This window comes from Sus scrofa, chromosome 15 (genome assembly GCF_000003025.6).
Source record: "Sus scrofa isolate TJ Tabasco breed Duroc chromosome 15, Sscrofa11.1, whole genome shotgun sequence".
Taxonomy (NCBI): domain Eukaryota; kingdom Metazoa; phylum Chordata; class Mammalia; order Artiodactyla; family Suidae; genus Sus; species Sus scrofa.
In genome coordinates this window covers 125,690,381-125,712,108 of record NC_010457.5, presented here as the reverse complement: position 1 = coordinate 125,712,108, position 21,728 = coordinate 125,690,381, and the positions used below count along the sequence as shown (strand labels likewise).

The 21,728-nt window shown below is 43.6% G+C and overlaps 1 protein-coding gene across 1 annotated transcript in view; it reads left to right on the top strand.

Annotated features, from left to right (window-relative positions):
• WDFY1 (WD repeat and FYVE domain containing 1) overlaps positions 1 to 21,728 on the top strand; it is a 46,046-nt gene that overhangs the window by 8,079 nt on the left and 16,239 nt on the right. The window contains 4 exon segments of the mRNA NM_001243647.1: positions 6,667 to 6,734; positions 12,043 to 12,116; positions 17,739 to 17,793; positions 20,067 to 20,217. Coding sequence (NP_001230576.1) covers positions 6,667 to 6,734; positions 12,043 to 12,116; positions 17,739 to 17,793; positions 20,067 to 20,217 — 348 coding nt within the window.

Here is a 21,728-nt window from a genome sequence, read left to right as displayed (position 1 = left end):
AATATCTTAATGTTATCGAAACTACCCCAGCTACCAGAATTATACATTTTTTGTCTGTAACCAAGGAGGTACTGTCAGACTAGGAAAAAATATCCTTTGTGGCAGGTTAACAGAAGCGTTTGGTGACTTACCAAAATATGAAATAGCATCAGGAATCCTAAGAGTGACTGGAAAATCATATTTCCTCAGCCTTACTGTTTGCGTAGAGTTTAAAAGAAATCATGCCTGGGGTATAATTTGTACCATGTGGTATACTCTATCTATAGTCTTTGAAATCGACTAATAATCCCTGTATATCACTTTACAATTTAAAAATGGTTAAGTTGCTTAATGTAGCTATTTGGGATGATTAGGGGTTTTTTTTGAGAAATTTTTTTTTGCTCTTTTTTTTTTTTTTTTTTTTTTTTTTTGCTATTTCTTGGTCTTGGGCCGCTCCCGCGGCATATGGAGATTCCCAGGTTAGGGGTCCAATCGGAGCTGTAGCCACCGGCCTACACCAGAGCCACAGCAACGCGGGATCCGAGCCGCGTCTGCAACCTACACCACAGCTCACGGCAACGCCGGATCGTTAACCCACTGAGCAAGGGCAGGGATCGAACCCGCAACCTCATGGTTCCTAGTCGGATTCGTTAACCACTGCGCCACAACAGGAACTCCAGAAATTTTTTTTTAAAAGATCTGGTTTCAGAAATGCTGATATGTCAGGTGAGGTAGAACTTGGCCTTGCGATTTTATAGAAACACTTGTGTGCTATTTGAATCTATTTATCGAAGTGTGGACATGATTTTCAAGGTAATCATACTGGAAAAGGACATGTATTGAAACCCAGACTTCCCGTGGTGGCACGTGAGGTTACAAACCTGACTAGTATCCTTGAGGACGCAGGTTTGATCCCTGGCCTTGCTCAGTGGGTTAAGGATCTGGCACTGCTGTGACTGTGGTGTAGGCCGGCAGCTACAGCCCTGTTTGACTCTTAGCCTGGGAACGTACACATGCCGAAGGCGCAACCCTAAAAAAAGAAAAAATATATGTATTGAATCCAAACGTATGTTCTCAAGGGTTGATAGGTTTGAAAATGATGTTAATCATGACTCACCCGAGATGCCTCCTGGTTTAAGAGCCAGTGCTTTTCAGAAAAAAGGAATCATGCTTTGAATCTGTCTTCGCTCTGCTCTGTTGTACTGTAGGCGAGCCTTTATAGACTTGGCGATTTCCTAAAGTACGTTATTAAGTTGCTTTTAGTCAGTTCTCTGAGGGAATAAAACAAAAGGACCAGAAGAACTAAAAGGAGCCTCTTTATTCTGATCATTTGGCCAGTCTTTGAACAGATCACAGATTAATCTCCCTGGAATAAATACTTCTTACTTCATCAGACCCATGGTTTTTAGTCTGCTTTTTATGTATCTACTGTAGTAAGGTAAAAGAACATACCGAATTACCATTCTAGATAGACAGGATGGAGAATATGGATCAGTGTTCAGTAAAGAGTAATGACTTTGTTTATGCTTTTACAATAATAACTTCTTTAGTTTCTCGGGAATCGAATTAGAATCCGAGCAAAGTGAGGATCCCAGAATTTAGTTAAAAGTTAAAGTAGACTTATTTGTTTGTGAAGTACTTTGAAATTCTTGGCACTCGGTAAAGGCCAGGTTCCTGAATATTCTTAAAGTTACACTCTTTGGAACAGATAGCGAGGAACGGTTAGCTATTGCTGTGTGCTGTGAGGTGTTTAATGGTTGTTGGCCCTGCTGGTCTCTTGCTTCTGGGCCACTTCACATCTTTTCTCTGGAGACCCCCGCCAGGAGCCTGTTGGCCTTGCACGTTGTAGCCATCTCTCCTTCCTGCCCCTAATCAGCTTCCCCGCCTGCCCAGCCCAGCCCAGCTCAACGTAGTTGTGGAATTTAGTTCTATCATTTTATATTATCCTTTAAAAAACCCAGCATATCATAAACAGTTTTTTCATGGCTCCATAGTCTTCATAACTAACTTTAATGGCAGTATAAACTATTTAATTAATATGTCTTTAACCTTTTTTTTTTGGCTGTGCCCAAGGCATGTGGAAGTTCCCAGGCCAGGGACTGAACCCAAGCCGTAGTGATGACATCACTGATCCTTCACCCACGGAGCCTCCAGGAACTCCAATATGTCGTTAACCCTTTTTATTATTTAATATTACTCCTTTGAATAATGCTGACATGAACTTTTAAAAACATATAGTTTTTGATTTCCTTCTATTAAAATATTTCTTCAAAATCAGTTGCCAAGCCTGGAATTCCTAAGTCAATTTATGGTAGTGCTGGTGGTTGTAATTATTATTATTGGGCAGGAAATGTGTTTCTCACTATATGGAACAAAATTCTTGCCAAAGAATTAGTTCAAATGTATAGTGCTGCCACAACGTCATGAGAACCCTAGAAATGGCATATTATTATTGTTTTCAGTTTTTCCTTGGCTTCGCCCAGCCTGGCAATACATTTTAAACACATTTCAGACCAAAATATTTAAAGTAAAAAAAAATACAATCCATTTATGTTGAATATAGTGGACTCGCCACTGTGCTGAACAGCGAGATGAATATGAGGTGATGGTAGCAGTGTGCACACAGTGGGGTGGCGTGTGTATCACTTGACAGTCTTACGGAGAGATCCTGCTTCCTGTCTGCCTGAGGAGAACACCACAGCCTTATGTGAGTCGGGGCCTCTCCAAGTAGGAGGGCAGAGGAGACCAGTGGGTCGTGGAGCCCTCCACAGGGACAGCAGTAGCATGGGGAAGTTTGAGAGACACTTACGTAGGCTCTGAAAGAAATGACACATTTCCTTTCCAAGTACCTTTTGGAAAAATAGCAGACTTCTGTTTTAAAAATAACTTAAAAATAGAGCTTGGCAAAGATGCACGTGTTTCTAAGGTTTTGGTTTTAAGGAAAGAGTTTTTTTTTAGATTGACATGGTTTTGGAATATCAAAGAAAATCCTTCTGCTAGAAAAACGAGCAGAATAAGCAGCAAGCAGAACATAAAATGAGTTTAGGTGAGTGGGTGTCAAGTTGTCAAAACAGTGAAGGAATAGTTAAGCTATTTTATCTCAGTGCAGAGAGTGGTTTAGACATTATTGTGGTTTTTGTAAAAATAAAACCATCTGATCTTGACATTTTGGTGATTACATGGCTTATTAATATCAACCTAGAGTTTTTAATAGTTTGCTCCTGTTCCTATTATGTATTATTGGGAGTAGTAGATTTTTGCTTCCAGTTTACTGAATCGTGAGTTCTTTTAGTCTGTGGAATTTATTGATTTTTTTATTTCTTTTTTCCTTTTTTTTTTTTTTTTTTTTTCTTTTCTTTCCTGTGGCATATGGAATTCCTGGGCCAGGGATCAGGTCTGAGCCACAGCTGTGACCTAAGTATCAGTCTCAGTAATGCCAATGAGGATTCCCCAATCTGCTGTGCAGAGGGGGGAATTGAACCTGAGTCCCAGTGTTGCCCAGATGCCACCGATTCCATTGCGCCACAGTGGGAACTCCAGAATTTGTTGATTTTTTTTTTAAAAAAACAGCCCAACTTAAGCCAGTTTTTACAATTATTTTTTAGAACAGGGAGACATTTTCTGAATTCAACACAAAACAAATTTCTGTGTTACTTAGTAGAAATCATAACGATTGTTTAATGCATATTTTCTTGAGAGTGCTAGAGTGTTAGGAGTTAGTACTGTCTGGAGGGTTTTAGAATATGTCAACATTCTGGTCTTTAGACCCTTCAAGAAAAACTGGACAGGCAGGTTACTAGCAGGTTTAATCCTTTTGAGACCTTTGTATAAATGATGGCAGTGCCTGATGCCCTCATCGAGGGCGTTGGCCTTTGCTGTCCTGTCTTTGCAGGTGGAATAAAATCCTTGAGCAGATTGAACGCTTTGAGGAGAGTTGGCTGGTAACTTAGTGTAACTCATTCTGTTTGGTCACCTATGTTGAACATAAGTAATGAACATGTATCTGTAAATACTATGTATTGAGTCACAGCAAATATAATCAACAAAATGTAATCGTGTGTTCGTAGCTCAAGCCTAAGGGTCATCGTTATAAGCTTTTGTTGATCATTTTAGGTGAGGGAGGTCAGGCTGAAATGGTACCATCCTGTGGTCGGCCGCCCGCATGAACTCCTGCCTGGGGAGAGAAGCTCCTGGTGAGGGAGGAAGACTTAGGACCTGACCCGAGCTCGGCATGTTTGGGGACCTGAGGATGACAGCTTGCTGGGATGGAGGGTCTGGGTCTGGGAATTGGAAGTCCCTGCTTTGAGACACTGGTGGGCTCTAAGCACAGGAGTAGTGAAATGCGTGGCTCCTTGGGAGATGTGGCTGGTGGTCACCAGGCCCGGGGTGGACCAGGAGGGACGCTCTCCAGCTCCTTCCTGCTTTGCTCCACGCGTCAGCTTCGTTCTTCCCCCTTTTTTTGACGTACGGAATTCTCTCGTCCAAACTGCGAAACACGAGACCAGAAAGAGTCGTTTCAACTCCTGGAGGCACCCTGATCTGTTTCTGTCTCTCAGTTTCCATTTCCCAGGGAAGGAACTGACTGACCCCATTTCTGGTCTGGCCAGCTGTGAGCCAGGGTGGGATGTAGAGAAAAATTCTGAGTGATTCAACTTGGAAAAGGTTCCGTTGTGACCAGTAAGCAGTGGCCGGATGACAGGGCATGTTGTACAAATGGCTGTTGCCACACTAAGGCTTGTATCCAGTTCACATGTAAAATGGCATTGTGCCTGCTGTGCTGCTGCGTTATCTTACTTGGATGAACGAAGGTCAATATTTGGTCTTTTTTTTTTTTTTTTTTTGCTTTTTAGGACCACACCTACAACATATGGAGGTTCCCAGGCTAGGGATCGAATTGGAGCTATAGCGGCCGGCCTACGTTGCAGTTCACGGCAATGCTGGATCCTTCACCTGCTGAGCGAGGCCAGGGATTGAACCCACAACCTCATGGTTGCTATTCAGATTCCTTTCCACTGCACCACAACGGGAACTTCTAGTCTTTATTTTTTAAATTACAGTTTAATCATTTATAGTAATCTGTACGATCTTAAGTCCAGCTGGGCAAGTTCTGAAAAATGCATACACCCACAGCACCAACTCCCCAGAGCCTTGCCATGACCCTAGAAAATTCCCGCATATCCCTTTGCATTCTGCTCTCACCCCCAGAAGCAACCGCTCTTCTGATTTTTATCCTCACAGACCAGTCTTATTTGTTTTGAACTTCAAACAAAACGGAAACATAGAGTGTCAGCATTTAGCCTTAATGTAATTTTAATTTTTTTTAAAATGGGTACACCCTGCAACATATGGAAGTTCCCAGGCCAGAGATTGAATCTGAGCTGCAGCTATAGGCCTAACCACAGCTGTGGCAGTACGGATCCTTTAAGCTACTGTTCTGGGCTGGAGATTGAACCCGTGCCTTCCCAGATACCCCTAAAGTCAGGTTCTTTTTTTTTTTTTTTTTTTCTTTTTAGGGCAGCACCTGCAGCATATGGAAGTTCCCAGGCTAAGGGTCAAATTGGAGCTGCAGCTGCCACCTACACCACAGTCACAGCAATGCCAATCCAAGCCACATTTGTGACCTACACCACAGCTCACAGCAATGTTAGATCCTTAACCCACTGAGCGGGGCTAGGGATCGAACCTGTGTCTTCATGGATACTAGTCAGGTTTGTTACTGCTGAGCCACAAGGGAAACTCCTACAGTCAGATTCTTAACCCACTGCATCCCACAGGAAATCCCAAGTCTTAATGTAATTAGTTCAAAGTTATAAACGTTAATTCAGTGCTGGCCGTGTGTCAGAATATATGTAGCTATTGGAAATACGAGAGTGATTGTGACAGAGCTGACAGTAAGGGACAATGAGAGAGTTAGGAGTCATTGGGAAGGCAGAGCCCGGCTGTGCTGGGAAAGGCAGCGGTGTCCTGCTCTGAAGAGCCAGCCCAGAGCTCCCACGAGCTTCTGTGACTGGAGGAGAGATATTCCTTACTGGTCTTCTGAGGTGATAAGCCACAGTTTTAAACCTTGGCTGTTTTGGTCCTGTGTCATTTTCCTGCGTATGTACAGGATTTCCTCATGTTCCTGTGTGTGTCCTGATGAAAGGTGAGGCCCGGAGGCTGGTGGGGGAGGCTTTCCTCCTGGCTGGGATGAGCGGGAACCGTCGGTGGACGAGCAGTGGTGTGGGCCCTGCCCTGTGGGCACACCTCGCCCAGTTGCCCAGAAGCATTTTCTTGCCGTTTTTGTCCACGACACTCCTCATTTGGCCGAGACAGCCAAGTGACCAAGTTTGCAGTTTGTTTTCATCAAGACAAGCAGTTAATGGTTCTCAGTTTGCTTTGTATGTCATTATATAATGAGCATTTTCCATGTTATTAAAATTACTTGGAATCCTGACTCCTAGTTATTGCATAGCTTACCATATGTGGTCACATTGTAGGTAACCGTATATAATATGTGTTTGTATCTATGTATACACGTATACTAATATAATATGCCACGCACTGCGTGTGTATGTGTCTAATTTGTCCATTCGATTAACGTTTTAAAATCAATTGGAAAATACTATTGAAAATAAAAAGGTTTGCCTGAATCAGAAAAGAAGATAAAATTACGAAAGACTACTCTCTTTTTTTTCTTTTTCTCCATAGAACTATCCGAGTATGGCTGAAAAGAGACAGCGGTCAGTACTGGCCCAGCATTTACCACACGATGGCTTGTGAGTAGCTGAACTGCTTTTTGTTGTCGTTGTATCTTTTTAACTTGTTGTTGTTGTTGTTGTTTTATCTTTAACTTCGGTGGTGTATGGAAGTTCCCAGGCTAGGGGTCGAATTGGAGCTATAGCTGCTGGTCTACACCAAAGCCACAGCAATGCTGGATCCCCGATCCACTGAGCCAGGCCAGGGATCAAACCCTCATCCTCATGGATACTAGTTGGGTTTGTTACCGCTGAGCCACGATGGGAATTCCAGTTGCTGAACTGTTGCCCCCGAGGAAGATGTCTCTGATGTCTTTGAAAAATTCAGTTTCGAAATGCCGGTTCGAAAGTGCTACTGGATTTCAAAATGAGCTTCTCAGTTGCCTCATACATCCGACGGGCTGTGTTAAACCTCAGGAAAATTCCCTTTCTCTCGCAAAGGAAGCTGGGTCTCTTGGCTTAACTGAAGCCAACTTGAGCAAAACTTGAAAAAAAAAAAGAAAAAGGCACCCTCTCCCCATTTTTCTTTGTCTTAATTTTGCCAATTTACATTAGTAGTAACTCTGTACATAGTAATAGCTGATACTGACACTAAAACAGGGCTCTGAAAACTCTTCTCCTTTACAACAAGCCTTTTGCCTCAGTTTTCATAGTACTGTTGAGAGATTTGGCCCAAGGCACAGCACAAATTCTCTAAATGGAGAATTTTCTCAGTAGTCAAATATGTTTTAAAAATGAATTCAGAAGATAAAGCTTTTGCATGGAGATTTTAGAACAGCCCCGAGAGGTAGTGACGTCACGTTGCATTTACACTCTGCGTGTCCTGCAAACCTAAGCAGCCTTGCATCCTTTGTTTCCACTGGTCTTCATCTTTGCTGGAAAAAAAGTGCCCAGATACCAGCCAGAGCCAAGCTGGGCTTGAGTCCTGTCTGCTCCCCAGTAGCCACAGGGAAGGCATCCATAGCCGCTGACATTCCTGTGGTTTTGGTCCTTAATGAGGGGTTTTCCTTAGTTAAGGTTTCAATTAATCAGAGGACCCCCTAGGAAAAGACAGAAGGCTTTGGGGCAGGCTTGATGGTTTGTTGCTAAAGACTGTTATGAAGTTCTCCAAAGAAGAGTGCTTGCCAGTTCTAGACACTTACTGACACTGCTCACAGCCTCCTGAAGAGTTATTCCAGGGCCTGTGGGGTTTGTTACAAACACAGAGCAGCGTTATTCAGTAAATTCCCTATAATCAGCTTGGGTCATCTTCTAAGCACCTGCTTTCTTGGCTGGCACTTTCTCCTTTGCCCATATAATCCAGAGTACACGCACGATTTAGTTCCTGTAAAGACTCTCACGAAGAATGATTAGGATTTTCATTTAACCTACCTTCCACAGACAGCCTGGGCTGGCTGGTCACCTTTTCTGTCTTGATAACCATTCAGTGAAAATGAAGTAGACCTTTTGGAATACTGGTATAAAGATAACTATTATAAAAAGAACCATAAAACTTTATAATGCGTAGTATGTTAAGACTACCTGAAACCCTAATCATGGTTTATTGTGCCAAGCAGTCATATCTCCTATCCTGGGTCTGCGGGTATTTGTGGACGGGTAACCTTGCTTACTCAGTGCAAAATGTGAAGTGACCTACATTTTAGTAAATGCACTTATAGAGCCCATTTGATAAATTTACTTTGGGATTTTTGGAGAGCAGGGCAGAGGTAGGTGAGATGCCCTGGGCTTCGGCGCTTACCCCTTACCAGTGGGGGGCAGAAACCGGCTTCTCTGACACAGGTAGCTCCTTACATCCAAGAGCCATTGATAGATCTGAGAGCTCAGAATAGCAACAGCCTGGGGACCCGCTGCCAGTGCTGGGGAATGTCTTGCCATCTTTGTGGACGGACAGATCTGTTAATGCTACTGCGGTTATTCCTCCCTCCGCTCCCATCCCCCACACTTTAGATTTTGGCCACAGCTTAATCTCCTTGAGTCCTCAGCCCTGGAGTTCATGCTCTTCAGAATAGAGAGAAACGGAGATAGGTTTTTGTCCAGTATTTAGTTCAGTGACTCCTCGGCTTGCATTTCCCCAAATGTTTAGTTCACTTTGTAATTGTTTTCTCTCCCAGGGCACCAGAACCCAGCAGGAACAGTGCACATGCTTCCTTGGCTTTTAGGGCTTGGGCACGTGGCTTTGCTTTCTCTCTTGCCAGCCATTCCTATCTTGGCCTAACAGGACCCTCTGGAAGTAGCTCCCAGAATGCTTCAGTTGCAAAGACCAGTAAAACCAGGAAAGAGCAGGCACAGCATCTCTGCTGTGGGTGACTGACACCCTCGTGTAGCTACACGAATGATTCCAGATGCTTCTTTATTGCCTCCATCTGGAGCACAGTCTGCTGATAAAACCACAAGGACACTGCCGGAAGAAAACAGAATGAATTAATTTTGAGAAATAACTGTGTTTTAGGACGACTTTTATTTTAAAAGTAAATTCGAAATATGAGAAGAAAAGTGCCATGTTTTAAAAACTATCTGCAGTTTGCCCAGCTGAAGACATTTTAGTGGTCATCCACCAATTTAAACTATTTCCTATGGCCTAACAGAGGTGATCAATAAGAGAGACCTTAGAATATTGCTCTACATGGACCAACTATGATTTATAACATTACCTCACATAACAGAAATAACTTTCAAAATCTGCTTTAGCTGAAGAAAAGTAACTCTCAGTTTCTGTATCTGCTATATGCCTCATGCGTTTTGGGGGGGGCACTGTTTTATGAAATCAGCACAAGAGCTATACAAGGTAGGTGATATTTTCACCGTTTAGTAGACAAGGAAACAGGCCAGAGATTGGAATTCTAATTCATACCCATCAGACTCCGGCTCACCACAGTGCTGCGGGGCTGGGTGGGGTGGGGGGGCCTACCAACTTCTTTCTGCAAAGATACTAGACTTTGTTGGCTGAATAGTCTCTGTGGCAACGACTCACCTCTGCCATTGCAGTGTGAAAGCATCCATAAAGAATACATAAATGAAAGAGGTTCCATAAAACCCTGTGTTTAAAAGAAAAAGTATATTATTTATCTCACTAGAAGCTTCCCTTCTAGGAAAAAAGCCACAACATTTTTAGATACAAACCAAATAAATTACAGAAGTTGTTTTTTTTCCTTTTTTCTTTTTTTGGGGGGCGGTGGGTTTGTGGTTTAAGGTCATATTCATGGCATATGACGTTTCCAGGCCAGGGATTGACTCTGAGCTGCAGCTGTGACCTGTGCCACAGCTGTGGCAACACTGGATACATTAACCCACTCTGCCAGACTGGGGATCAGATCTGTGCCTCTGAAGTGACCTGAGCTGCTGCAGTAGGATTCTTTTTTTTTTTTTTTTAAATATCATTTATTTATATATATATATTTTTTTCTACTGTATAGCATGGTGACCCAGTTACACATACATGTATACATTCCTTTTTCTCACGTTACGTGTTCCATCATAATTGACCTCACTCCAGTCAGAATGGCCATCATTAATAAGTCCACAAATAACAAATGCTGGAGGGGCGTGTGGAGAAAAGGGAACCTTCCTTCACTGTTGGTGGGAATGTAAGCTGGTACAACCACTATGTAGTAGGATTCTTAACACACTGTGCCACAGCAGGAACTCCTTTTTTCTTTTTTAAATGTGAGAATTCTCTAGCCTTATAAAATTACTCAGCACATTATAATTTTTACACAGAAGAGAGCTGTTACATGTTTATGTACAGTTAATTGTAGGGTTGGGCATAAAAAGAATTGAAAGAACCTTAAAGCTAAAGCATAAAGATTTAGTACCAACAGAAAAGCAATTAAAAATGATGACAGCGAAACTTTAAAATCATTAAAGATTTGATTTGTCGGATAATTTTATGCATGATTACTAAAGAGCACTTTGTATGAAGATACATATATATTTATGGTTATAGTTTTTTTTTTTTTTTTTCCCGGTCACACCCATGTGGAAATTCCCAGACCAGGGATTGAACCCACCCCACTGCAGCGACAACACTGGATCCTTAACCACTAGGCCACTAGGAAACTCCTGTGGTTATAATTCTTAAACATGATCTTTTTTTTGTAGTTTCAAACATCAATATGGCAGATAGAAGTATACAAACTTGTATTCAATTCTAGTTGTTTCTTGTATAGACAATTTTGGAATCTGCATTTCAAGTCGATAGTCCTTTGAATGCAGCTGAAGTAGTCTTTAATCTTTGGATCATGTTTCTGCCTTTGAGTACAATCCAGTATTGTAGTTTAGTTTCTTGCTTTGGTACAGAATATCAGCCATTGTGGACAGAGAACTTTAAGCTATTTTCAAATGGTAACTTCATTTATAAGATTTTTTTTTTCCTTTTACTTTTTTATAAGAAGCTTTATTTGAAAAGTAAACTCAAGTTCGTTTGCTTTTTTCCTGGCGTGCGTTTCTTTCCATGGTCAATTAAGATTCCTAAGGCTGAAGTGAACCCAAACGTTTCTTTTTCCAAATGTTCCACTTTATAAATCACTTTAATTCTGATTCTTAGCAGAAGGAGATGATTTAGAGTTTCTCCTTTCTGAAACTCATTCTCTGACCCATGCTTTCTGGAAGAATAGGTAGAACCTGGAAGAGGTGTGTATCTGAGACGAGTCAAGGGCTGTTCCAGTCACACAGTACTGCTGTGGATGGAGAAGCACATCTACTCTTGCAACTCCAGTTACCACAAACTGGGGTTGTGTGTGTCACTGCAAAACGGAATTTTTTTTGGCCATTGGAAAAGAGACAAGTAATCCCAAAAGAGACAAGTGGTTTCCCCAGCTTGCTCACATGCCATAGAGTGGAAATTGTGGTGCCGGGACCCCCTCTTGCCACAGATGCCAGCCGCTGTTTTACCTGTGCTGGGGAAGTGGGGGAGGGGCAAGACGACCTGCCACCTTTGAGTAGCAAATCACCCACTGGAAGCACAGGTCCCCAGACCTTTCCAGAAACAGGTACAAGTTTCAGTCAGATGAAACTTCATGCTGGCTCACTTCACCCAAAGTTAAAGTAACTTGGAAGATGGTTGAGATTAAAATTTTAAACTAAAGCAACAGAAAGAACTTTAAGGGCATTTTTTATACAACATTTTTGCCCTTTCTCTCTTTTTTTTAAAGTGAAAGCAAGTTTATTTAGAGAGATACCCATTCCATAGACAGAATGTGGAAGGTCTCAGGTGAGAGAGAATTGCCCACTTTTTTTTTAACCTAAGTTGTGTAGCTCTTTTTAATAATGTACCTTGAACAGTGAATTAACATTAGCTTTGCTGGTAATGTGGTCTTTGTCTCTCTGGCAGCTCCTTGCTCTGCTATGGCTTACCATCATGATAGCAGACGGATATTTGTGGGCCAGGATAACGGAGCCGTGATGGTAGGTAGCTTCCAGAATGTATTCATTTATTGTGCTGACTTCCCCATGTTCCTTCGTGTTGACAGTTTAAATAAAGTTAACAATAAATGCCTGATTGTTTGGCGTTAGAAAATGTTTCATCAAGATGGTTAGACCAGGAGTTCCCGTCGTGGCTCAGCAGAAGCGAATCCAACTAGGAACCATGAGGTTGAGGGTTCGATCCCTGGCCTTGCTCAGTGGGTTAAGGATCTGGTGTTGCCATGAGCTGTGGTGTAGGTTGCAGACTTGGCTTGAATCTCGAGTTGCTTGTGGCTGTGGAGTAGGCCAGTGGCAACAGCTCCAATTCCACACCTAGCCTGGGACCTCCATATGCTGCAATGCAGCCCTAAAAAAAAAAAAAGGTAGTTAGACCTAAAAGTGGATTGCTTTTAGTTAGTGCTTAATTGTAAACTGTAGATCTTCCCTGATTTAAGATCTTGGCTTATGATGGGGTTATATCCTGATAAACCTGTCATAAGTTTAAAATATATTTTGAATCACCTAATCTTCTGAATGTCATAGCTTAGCCTGGCCTATCTTAAAGTGTTCAGAACACTCACATTAGCCTACAGTTGGGCAAAATCACTTAACACAAAGTCTATTTTGTAATAGCAAGTATTGAATATCTAAGTAGTTGATGGCATACTGTGTTGAAAGTAAAAAACAGGTTTCTGAACACTCATTCTCTGTTTCTCTCCTCCTTTCACCAGGACCGGTGGTCTGAAGACCGCACTTTGAGTTGTACTGCTTTATGGAACTGGCAGTGGGAACAATAAACAAGATTTAGCTAGTGACGTTCTATTACGTGTAAAGTGGTGTAGTAAGTAGAGCCATAGTGAGTGCACACGGGAGCCGTGAGAACTTGCCATGGTGCCTACCCCTGGCGGGAGCTCTCAGCTGGCCTGTTGCTATGCTGAGTCGCAGGGGGAGGCAGAGGACCTCAGACAGGACAGTGTGAGCAGAGACAGAGAAGTTTTTTTTTTTTTGTCTTTTTAGGGCCGCACCTGCGGCATATGGAGGTTCCCAGGCTAGGGATGGAACTGGAGCTGTTGCTGCCGGCCTGTGCCAGAGCCACAGCAACGTCAGAGCCAAGCCGCATCTGTGACCTACACCATAGCTCAGGGCAACACCAGATCCTTAACCCACTGAAACGAGGCCAGGAATCAAACCTGCAACCTCATGGTTCCTAGTCAGATTCGTTTCTGCTGCGCCAAGACGGGAACTCCAAGAAGTTTTAAAGTCAGAGTGTATGCAGGGAAGGAGAATGAAGCAGCTTTGCAGCATTAAACACTGGAGACTGAAGGGGCGGCTGGAGCAGGTCCTAGAGAGCCTTGCGTTCAGGTCCTGTTCCGCTCTAGGTGTGGTGCAGAGTGATCATTTAGGAAGAGAGTAGACAAGGGCCCTGTTCTCAGGGCTCTGTGGCCTATTGGGAGGGATAGGTAATACGCAGGTAAACATCAAATCACAAGTGGTGGTAGATGCTATGAAGAAATGAACAGGTGCAGTGAGAACAGGCCCGCACAGGGGTGTGCACCCCACCCCCCACCCCCTCTCGGATAGCATCCTCTGGAAGGAGGGCTGCTCTAGGGCTGTGACACTCAGCTAATGCCTGAAGGCTGGGCAAGAGACAGCCAGGCAGGGCCAGAGTAAGTTTTCCAGAAGTGAGGATATGCGTGAAGGCTCGAGGCAGGAAGATCTCTGGGCCTGAGGACCAGAGGGTGGTTCTTGGCTGCATGGTGCTGAGTGACGGGGCAGGCCCAAGGTGCGATGGGGCATGTGGGCTGAGGCCAAGTCATGCAGGCCCTCGCAGGTCTGGGTGGAGTTTTAAGTTTTGTAAACACTGCTGGGAACTCTGACAGAGTTTTCAGCAGAGGGATGGTGTGATGTAATTTGTATTTGTGAAAGATCCCTCTGGTTGCCCAGCGGATGAGGGGCAATTAGAGTGGAGGCGGGAACATCAGGTGTCATGGCAGTACAGGCAGGAGAGGGTGGTGGCAGTGAGGATGGATAGAAGCAGGTGGCTCGAGATGCATCTGTCAGGGATGGGCTGCGGGGAGGGAGGAAGAGAAGCAAGTCAGGTGACAGAGAGCTTTCTGGCTTGAGTAACTGATGGACAGTGGTATCATTTATTGAGAAGAGAAAGGCGTGGGGGTGTGTGGGGAGAAGGGCCGTGGAGGGAAAGAGGACCACGGGGGGCCACCTGTACAGTTTCGATGTACAGTGAGATGCCCAGTGGCCATGTGGAGTTGGCGTTGGATTTGCAGGCCTGGAGCCCAGGGGGAGCCTGGGCTGGGGAGTCATTTGCACATAAGGTATCTTTCAAGCTGTAAGAAGAGCTGCTATCACCAGGGGAGAGCAGACAGGACGCGGGCCTGAGTCCTGAATGACTCTGACTTAGGAGTGGGGTTGATGGGGAGGCCTGCCAGGGAGGAAGGGGAAATGATCCTGAGTGCGTTTAAGGAGTGTAGACTGCATCCTGTAAGCTGAGCTTCCCAAACTCGCATAGTCAGTCCTATGCATCATTTAGGGAACTTATTAAAATACGCATTCTCTGGCTCCATGCCAGACCCGCAGCTTCAGAACCAGTGGGGAGGGGCCTGGGAATCTGTATTCTAGCAAGTCCTTTTGGTGACCCTTCGGATCGAGTGCACTAGGGAGTCACTGCACGATAGGAGCCAGTGAAGAGCACCAGGCAGGGCTGTGGAAGGGCCAGGTGTCTGTCTTGTTAGCTTAGAGTCCTGATATGTGGAAAGTGGGTTTGGGAAGTCCAGGCTGAAAGTGGGGTGCCATTTGGGAAGCGGAAGAGGACCCCAGTATGAGACTGTGAACACGGGGATGGTGATGGAGATGAAATGATGGCTGTTAGAACTGTCTGGGTAACAGACAATCAATGTTTGATTAGGCGGAGGTGTTTAATTGAGAGCAGTACGTGTAGGACAGATTCCAGACTTCTAGCCTGGATGGTGGCAAATAATTAGCTGCTCCCGGAGACAGAAAAGATACTGATCTTGAGGGGAAACGTGATGGGCTCAGTTTTAACAGTTGGGTTCATGGGCCTGAATCTCAAGGGCTTGGTGTGGGCCGGGGTTGGGAGTCCTCTGATTTAAGTCTCAGTGGAGGCTACACTGGTCGCTGGCGTCAGTTAGGGATAGCAGGTAGGTTGAGAAGAACGGAGGGCCAAGGTCACAGTCACTGGGGCATGTCAGTCCAGGGGTTGGGAACCCACAGGGGAGACAGAATAATAGGCAGAGTGGGAGGAAGGCCAGCCAGGACAGTGTGGTCGTAGAGGCCGGAGAGGCAGTAAGTTTCAGGGAGGGCAGAGAGGGGATGAGATCAGGGCTGGAACATGACCTTGGGGGTGGCGGTTAGCAGCTGGTGTTGCAGGGAGAGCCCTTTCCATGCTGTGGGGATGGTGCCCTGGGGTGTGGAGGATTGATGAGTGACGGGGTGAGGAGCTAGAGAGCATGAATGTTTCGAGAGCGGGATGATCTGTAGAGAAGATTTTGGCTGAGGAGGGGACCAGGAAGGTTGTAGTATTGCCGAGAGGGTTTTGTTGCTTTTGCTTTTTAAATTAAAGGAGAAGGAGCCCTGACTGTGTTTAAGGGCCAAGAAGGAAAGAGCCAGGAGAAAGGACAGGCTGTCTGCTTAAGCAATTCACTCAACAGTAGGCAGGTGTCGAGGGCTGGGGGGCTCTGGGGTTGGGGAGTCAGTGCCCACCAGCTTGGAGCTGCTGTAAATACATTGTGTAGTAATAAATGCCAGTGGTGTTGTTTTTCTCCTTCGGAAGGTTCTCTGGGAATAGTATGGTGATGTGCATACTCAGATATAACAAGAAGCAATGAGTGCTAGCCTCAAATAGCCTCTCTAGTGGTGGCAGTGGTCACACAGCTGTTTCCACAGGGCCTCTTCTTGTAGCTCCTGGTACAGGGGTACGCTCTGCGGTTGTAGGAGAGCGTATTAAAACTCTTACAGCTCTTCAGTGGAAAGAGGCAGTGTCAATTCAATTTGTCATTAGTTAGTATTGATCTATTGATTTTTTTGCCCCAACAGAGATTAATGTATGTAAAATGCTGATACATTTTTGTACTTTGTAAAACCAAGATGGAGAACAAGGAGTTGGTAATTCCTTTGCAGGTTTTCTCTTTTAATTCTGACCAATCAATAATTCATGATGTCCACATTATCTAGACCCTTAAGAACTTATCAATTTAACATTTATCAGTAGAAATTTTAATTAATGCTTTTTCTTCAGAGTTTTATCTTCTCGATTTCATGCTAAGGCTTTTTTTTTTTTTCTTTTTCTTTTTAGGGCTGCACTTGTGGCATATGGAGGTTCCCAGGCTAGGGGTTGAACCCAAACTGCAGCTGCCGGCCTACACCACAGCCACAGCAATACCAGATCTGAGCCGCGTCTGTGACCTACACCACAGGTCATGGCGATACTGGATCCTTAACCACTGAGCGAGGCCAGGGATCAAACCCTCATGCTCATGGATACTAGACGAGTTCATAACCACTAGTAATGAGCCACAGCGGGAACTTCTGTCATACTAAGGCTAACTTTTTCATTAAGAAGTATATACTTCTAATTTTTTTGTGGCCACCCCAGGGCATAGGGAGTTTCCAGAGCAGGCAGCTGCAGCAGTGAGGGGTCCTTAACCCACTGTGCCAGGCCTGGGATTGAATCTGCATCCCAGCGCTCCATGGACACCGCCCATCCTGTTGCACCACAGTGGGAGCGCCTTAATTTTTTCCTTAGTTATAAAGTATTACATAGTCTCTAAAAATTTTGGAAAATACAAGTGTATATAAAAAAAGAAAACCATCCACAGTCTCTAAATTTACCTTTTTGTGTGTGTGTTTGTATGTTGCCCCTTGTGTTGCTTCAGATACCCAATGCCTTATTTTCACTGGGGCTGAGAACTGCTGTTAATGAATCTTTGTAGTTTTGCTTTATATGTATCATCTTGAGGGAATTTTAGTGAAGACAAGGGAGCACAGTTAACAGAGTGGCTCCTTTGCAGTTAGAGGAAGAGGAAATGCAGAGCACTCATTTGTAAAGGAAGAATTGGACAAAAATGCTGTGCTGCTCAGCAGCACTTCCTTTATTTGTCTGGTGCCAAAAGAAATGGTGTCCTGCGGACAGCTCTGACGAAAGAAGCAATTCATAGTGTTCTGATGTAACTAGTCTCAAGGCTGGTGTTGACCAATTTTGGATTTTACTTCCTTTTGAAAGTTAAGTTTCTGTTGTTTTTAAAACCATAATTGTTTTCTTTCTTTTTTTTTTCCTTTTTTTTTTTTTTTTTTTTGTTTTGTATTTTTGCCTTTTCTAGGGCCGCACCCGCAGAATATGGAGGTTCCCAGGCTGAGGTCTAATTGGAGCTGTATCCCGCTGGCCTACACCAGAGCCACGGCAACTGGGGATCCAAGCCACATCTGCAAGCTACACCGCAGCTCACGGCAACGCTGGATCCTTAACCCACTGAGCAAGGCCAGGGATCAAACCGGCAACCTCATGGTTCCTAGTCAGATGTGTTAACCACTGCGCCACGACAGGAACTCCAGAACCATAACTCTTTTCTTATTGCATGTGTTTGCTTTTAGGAATTTCATATTTCTGAAGATTTTAATAAAATGAACTTTATCAAGACCTACCCAGGTAATTGTGATATTTACTCGTATACATATACACATAGATGTGCACACACAAAACTAGAACACCATGGCTTCTGTTCAAAATTAGGTTTCCACTTTAACCTTTTGGAAGTTTTGTTACCCCCAGTTATGTGAGAGGCTGTTAGCTCTTTAGAGTTTATTTATGATCTTTTTCCTGCTTATTAACATTTAAGCTTTTGTATACTGTTCCGTTGGGTGCATGTATCAGATTTAATTTAACCATTCTTCTATTTTTGAAAACGTCTACTGCTTCCATTTTTTTGATAACATATTAACATATATGATGGTGTGTATGTATATCAGTGAGTGTGTGTATTTCTCTATATGTGTTTATACATACGTGTGTGTGTGTGTGTGTGTGTGTGTGTGTGTGTGTCCTTGATGTTTACTCTGACTCTGATCCTGTAACTTTGATCACTTCTGTTTAAGAGAGATTCCTAAAAGTGGAATAACTGGGCCCAACTTTATTTATTTATTTTTATTTATTTATTTTTTGTCTTTTTGCCTTTTCTAGGGCTGCTCCTGCGGCATATGGAGGTTCCCAGGCTAGGGGGCTAATCGGAGCTGTAGCCGCTGTTCTACGCCACAGCCACAGCAACACCAGATCCGAGCTGCGCCTGTGACCTATACCATGGCTCACGGCAATGCCGGATCCTTAACCCACTGATCGAGGCCAGGAATTGAACCCTCAACCTCATGGTTCCTGGTCAGATTCATTAACCACTGAGCCACGACGGGAACTCCTGGGCCAAACTTTAAAACCTTTTTTTTAATACTCTAGATTTATTTTGCACAGTTCTTTCCAGCAATAGTGTAAATTTTTTAATGAGTGATGGTTGAGAGTGCCTGTTGATTAAGTCTTCATTGCTCTTTTTATGTGTTTATTGTCATTTTTTTTTTTTCATCTTTTTAGGGCTGCACCTGTGGCATATGGCGGGTCCCAAGCTAGGGGTTGAATTGGAGCTGTAGCTGTCAGCCTATGCCACAGCCACAGCCACGCTAGATCCAAGCTGCATCTGTGACCTATATCACTGCTCACTGGCAACACCGGATGCCTAACCCACTGATTGAGGCCAGGGGTCAAACCTGAGTCCTCATGGATACTAGTTGGATTCATTACCACTGAGCTATGATGGGAACTCTTATTTATTGCCAGTTTGATAGTAAAAATAGTTCTCAGTTTTACAGTTATTTAAGCTTTATTTCATGTTGGCCATTTGTTGCATTTTATGAATACCTGTTGGTGAATTTGCCTATATTCCCAGGGAGTTGTAGTGTTTCCTAATTAATTTATAAGAAAATGTCCCTCCATTTTTTTTAAACCTGCCTAAACAGTTGAGAACAAGGTGAGAGAGAGCTCTGTTTAGCCTTTGCCCTCATTCACCAGAGTGGACATTTATTAAACACTTGTTGCACGCATGGTCATATATGGCGGAATAGATAGGTTACTGCCCTGGTGTGACTTGAAATTGACCTGAAAATACAAATGTTCCAGAAGTTAGGTCATGGAACCACCTTCCTCATTCTCAGCTATTACTTTGGAATACGGAACTTTGTTTTACCAATAATCAAAATGCTTCATTTTACAAATAATTAAAAGTTACAGACAGATTATTCCAGAAACAAAATGCTTACATTATTTTTAAATTTCAGAACATTTTAGTTTCTCTTTTTATAGTGCCAGTGTTTTCTAAAAGGTCAAAACACTAAAGCTATAGACAGTAGGAAAACTTCTGTTAAGAAAAGATTGCTGTGGAGTTCCCTGGTGGCTTAGTGAGTTAAGAATCCAGCATTGCCACTGCCGTGACTTGGGTCACTGCTGTGGTGTAGGTTCAGTCCCTGGCCTGGGAACTTCTGCATACTGTAAGAAAATGTAAGAAAGAAAAGATTGCTGCTTTCCATATGGAACTCACTGATAGTCAAGTGTGGGGTGTGTGCGTGTGTGTGTGTTTAATCGGTTCTCTTATATGTTATTTGAATCTCTCTTGAGAGTTTCTCTTCAATGATTTCTAGCTTTTGGTTGTCCTCTCTGTAGAGAGGCACAGGCAGGGCGATTATGGGTTGGGGGAAGGCAGGTTCTCTGAAGACTTGTTCAGAGTGCAGGTGTTTTCAGGATAGGACTGCTTCGCCTCTGAGTCTGCGGGCGGACCAGGTTGAGGAGGGCAGGGCGGGCTCACTTCTCACCCGTTAGACACTGAAGGCCAGAGGTGACATTTCTTCCCAAAAGGCGCAGATGTTCCCTTTCTGTTCCCACAGCTCATCAGAACCGGGTGTCTGCGATTATCTTCAGCCTGGCTGCGGAGTGGGTGATCAGCACTGGCCACGACAAGTGTGTCAGCTGGATGTGCACCCGCAGTGGAAACATGCTCGGGAAGCACTTCTTCACTTCCTGGGCTTCGTGTTTACAGTATCCTTCCTAGGGCTGACCAGCTCCTGCCCCTACCTCCTTGTCTTGATCATGGGTTGCCAATTGGGATCCCAAGACTGGGTGATGCCTAAATGTTTCACATAAAATCCGAGACTTTCCGTCTCTACTTTTCTTTGGTATAAAATTGGTTTATTAAATATAATAAATAATTAGAGAATTCCTGTTGTGGCTCAGCAGGTTATGAAACTGACTAGTATCCATGACGATGCAGGTTCGATCCCTGGCCTCTCTCAGTGGGTTGGGGATCCGACGTTGCCGTGAGCTGTGGTGTAGGTCACAGATGCGGCTCCGATCTGATGTGGCTGTGGCTGTGGCACGGTTGGCAGCTGCAGCTCTGATTTGACCCCTAGCCTAAGAACTTCCATGCGCCACAGGTGTGGCCCTAAAAAACAAAACAAGACAAAATAATCAAATGACTTGCCGTTCTCTGCTGGGAAGTGCTATACATATGTATTTTAATACAAAATCTCGGAAAACCTAAACCTCGTTAATGCAAACCCCTCTCCTCACTCTTTTCCTCTCCAAAGTGAAAGAAAAGAGTTTTTGTTGTATAAATAAAAAAGGAATAAATCTTCTAGTAATTAGTTATTTGTAGACCCTATAAGAGAGTATAATAAGGGTGGGTGGCTCTGGAATTCAGAAGTGGGCTACAAGGAGTTTTGTAGTCTTTTGTGTGTTTAGAGAAAGTTAATAATCCTTATAATACTCCCAGAGGTGCCTCGGGATCCCCAAAATGTTACGAAATTGCCATTTGGAGATTTTTCTGCTGCTACGTGGTATTTGTCTCACGTAGCACTCTCTTGCTCGGGGCTGGGTGTGTAGCTGTGTATCTGTTGATGGCAGGATCACAGCTGTCAGCTGCAGGCAAATGCCCATCGTGGCTTGTTTCAGGGCTGACCTTTGGTGTAGTACAATTCTTTTTTTCCACTGAAAGTCATTATTGAACATGTTTGCTGTGAACGAATGCACATCATGAGATATTTGAAATAGTTCATACACTTTAGGATCAAATAAGGGAAAAATACTCAGATGTGTTGTGTGCTGAATAGGCTTTTCTGTTGTATATTAAGCTTTCATATGGGTTGATAGAAAAGGGCATAGAATCACATAATCAGGGCCCTCCTACGGTCCTTGTCTTGGAATTGAAATAATAGTTAACCCTTGTATGCGAGTTGATTTGCCAAGAATTTCTCCAGCCGTAAAATGACCAAGAAAGTGATGAATGCTTTCTGGTAGTTAATATATCTTTAAATCATAAATTTACTGCTACCCCAAGTAACTGCTTTTGGATGATTAAACTCTCCACAGCAATTTGAAGTAAACCACCCTCTTCACTTAAAGTGAAATCATCGAGGCCGCAAAGAAAGATGGGTTCACGTCCGTATTTGCTGTTAGTTTCACATTATTTCCAGAGAAGTTTCACAAGAAGCAATTTTCTTCCCATTCTTTCTTACTGCTTTCAGTGTTATTATTTTTTTTTTGCCTTTTTA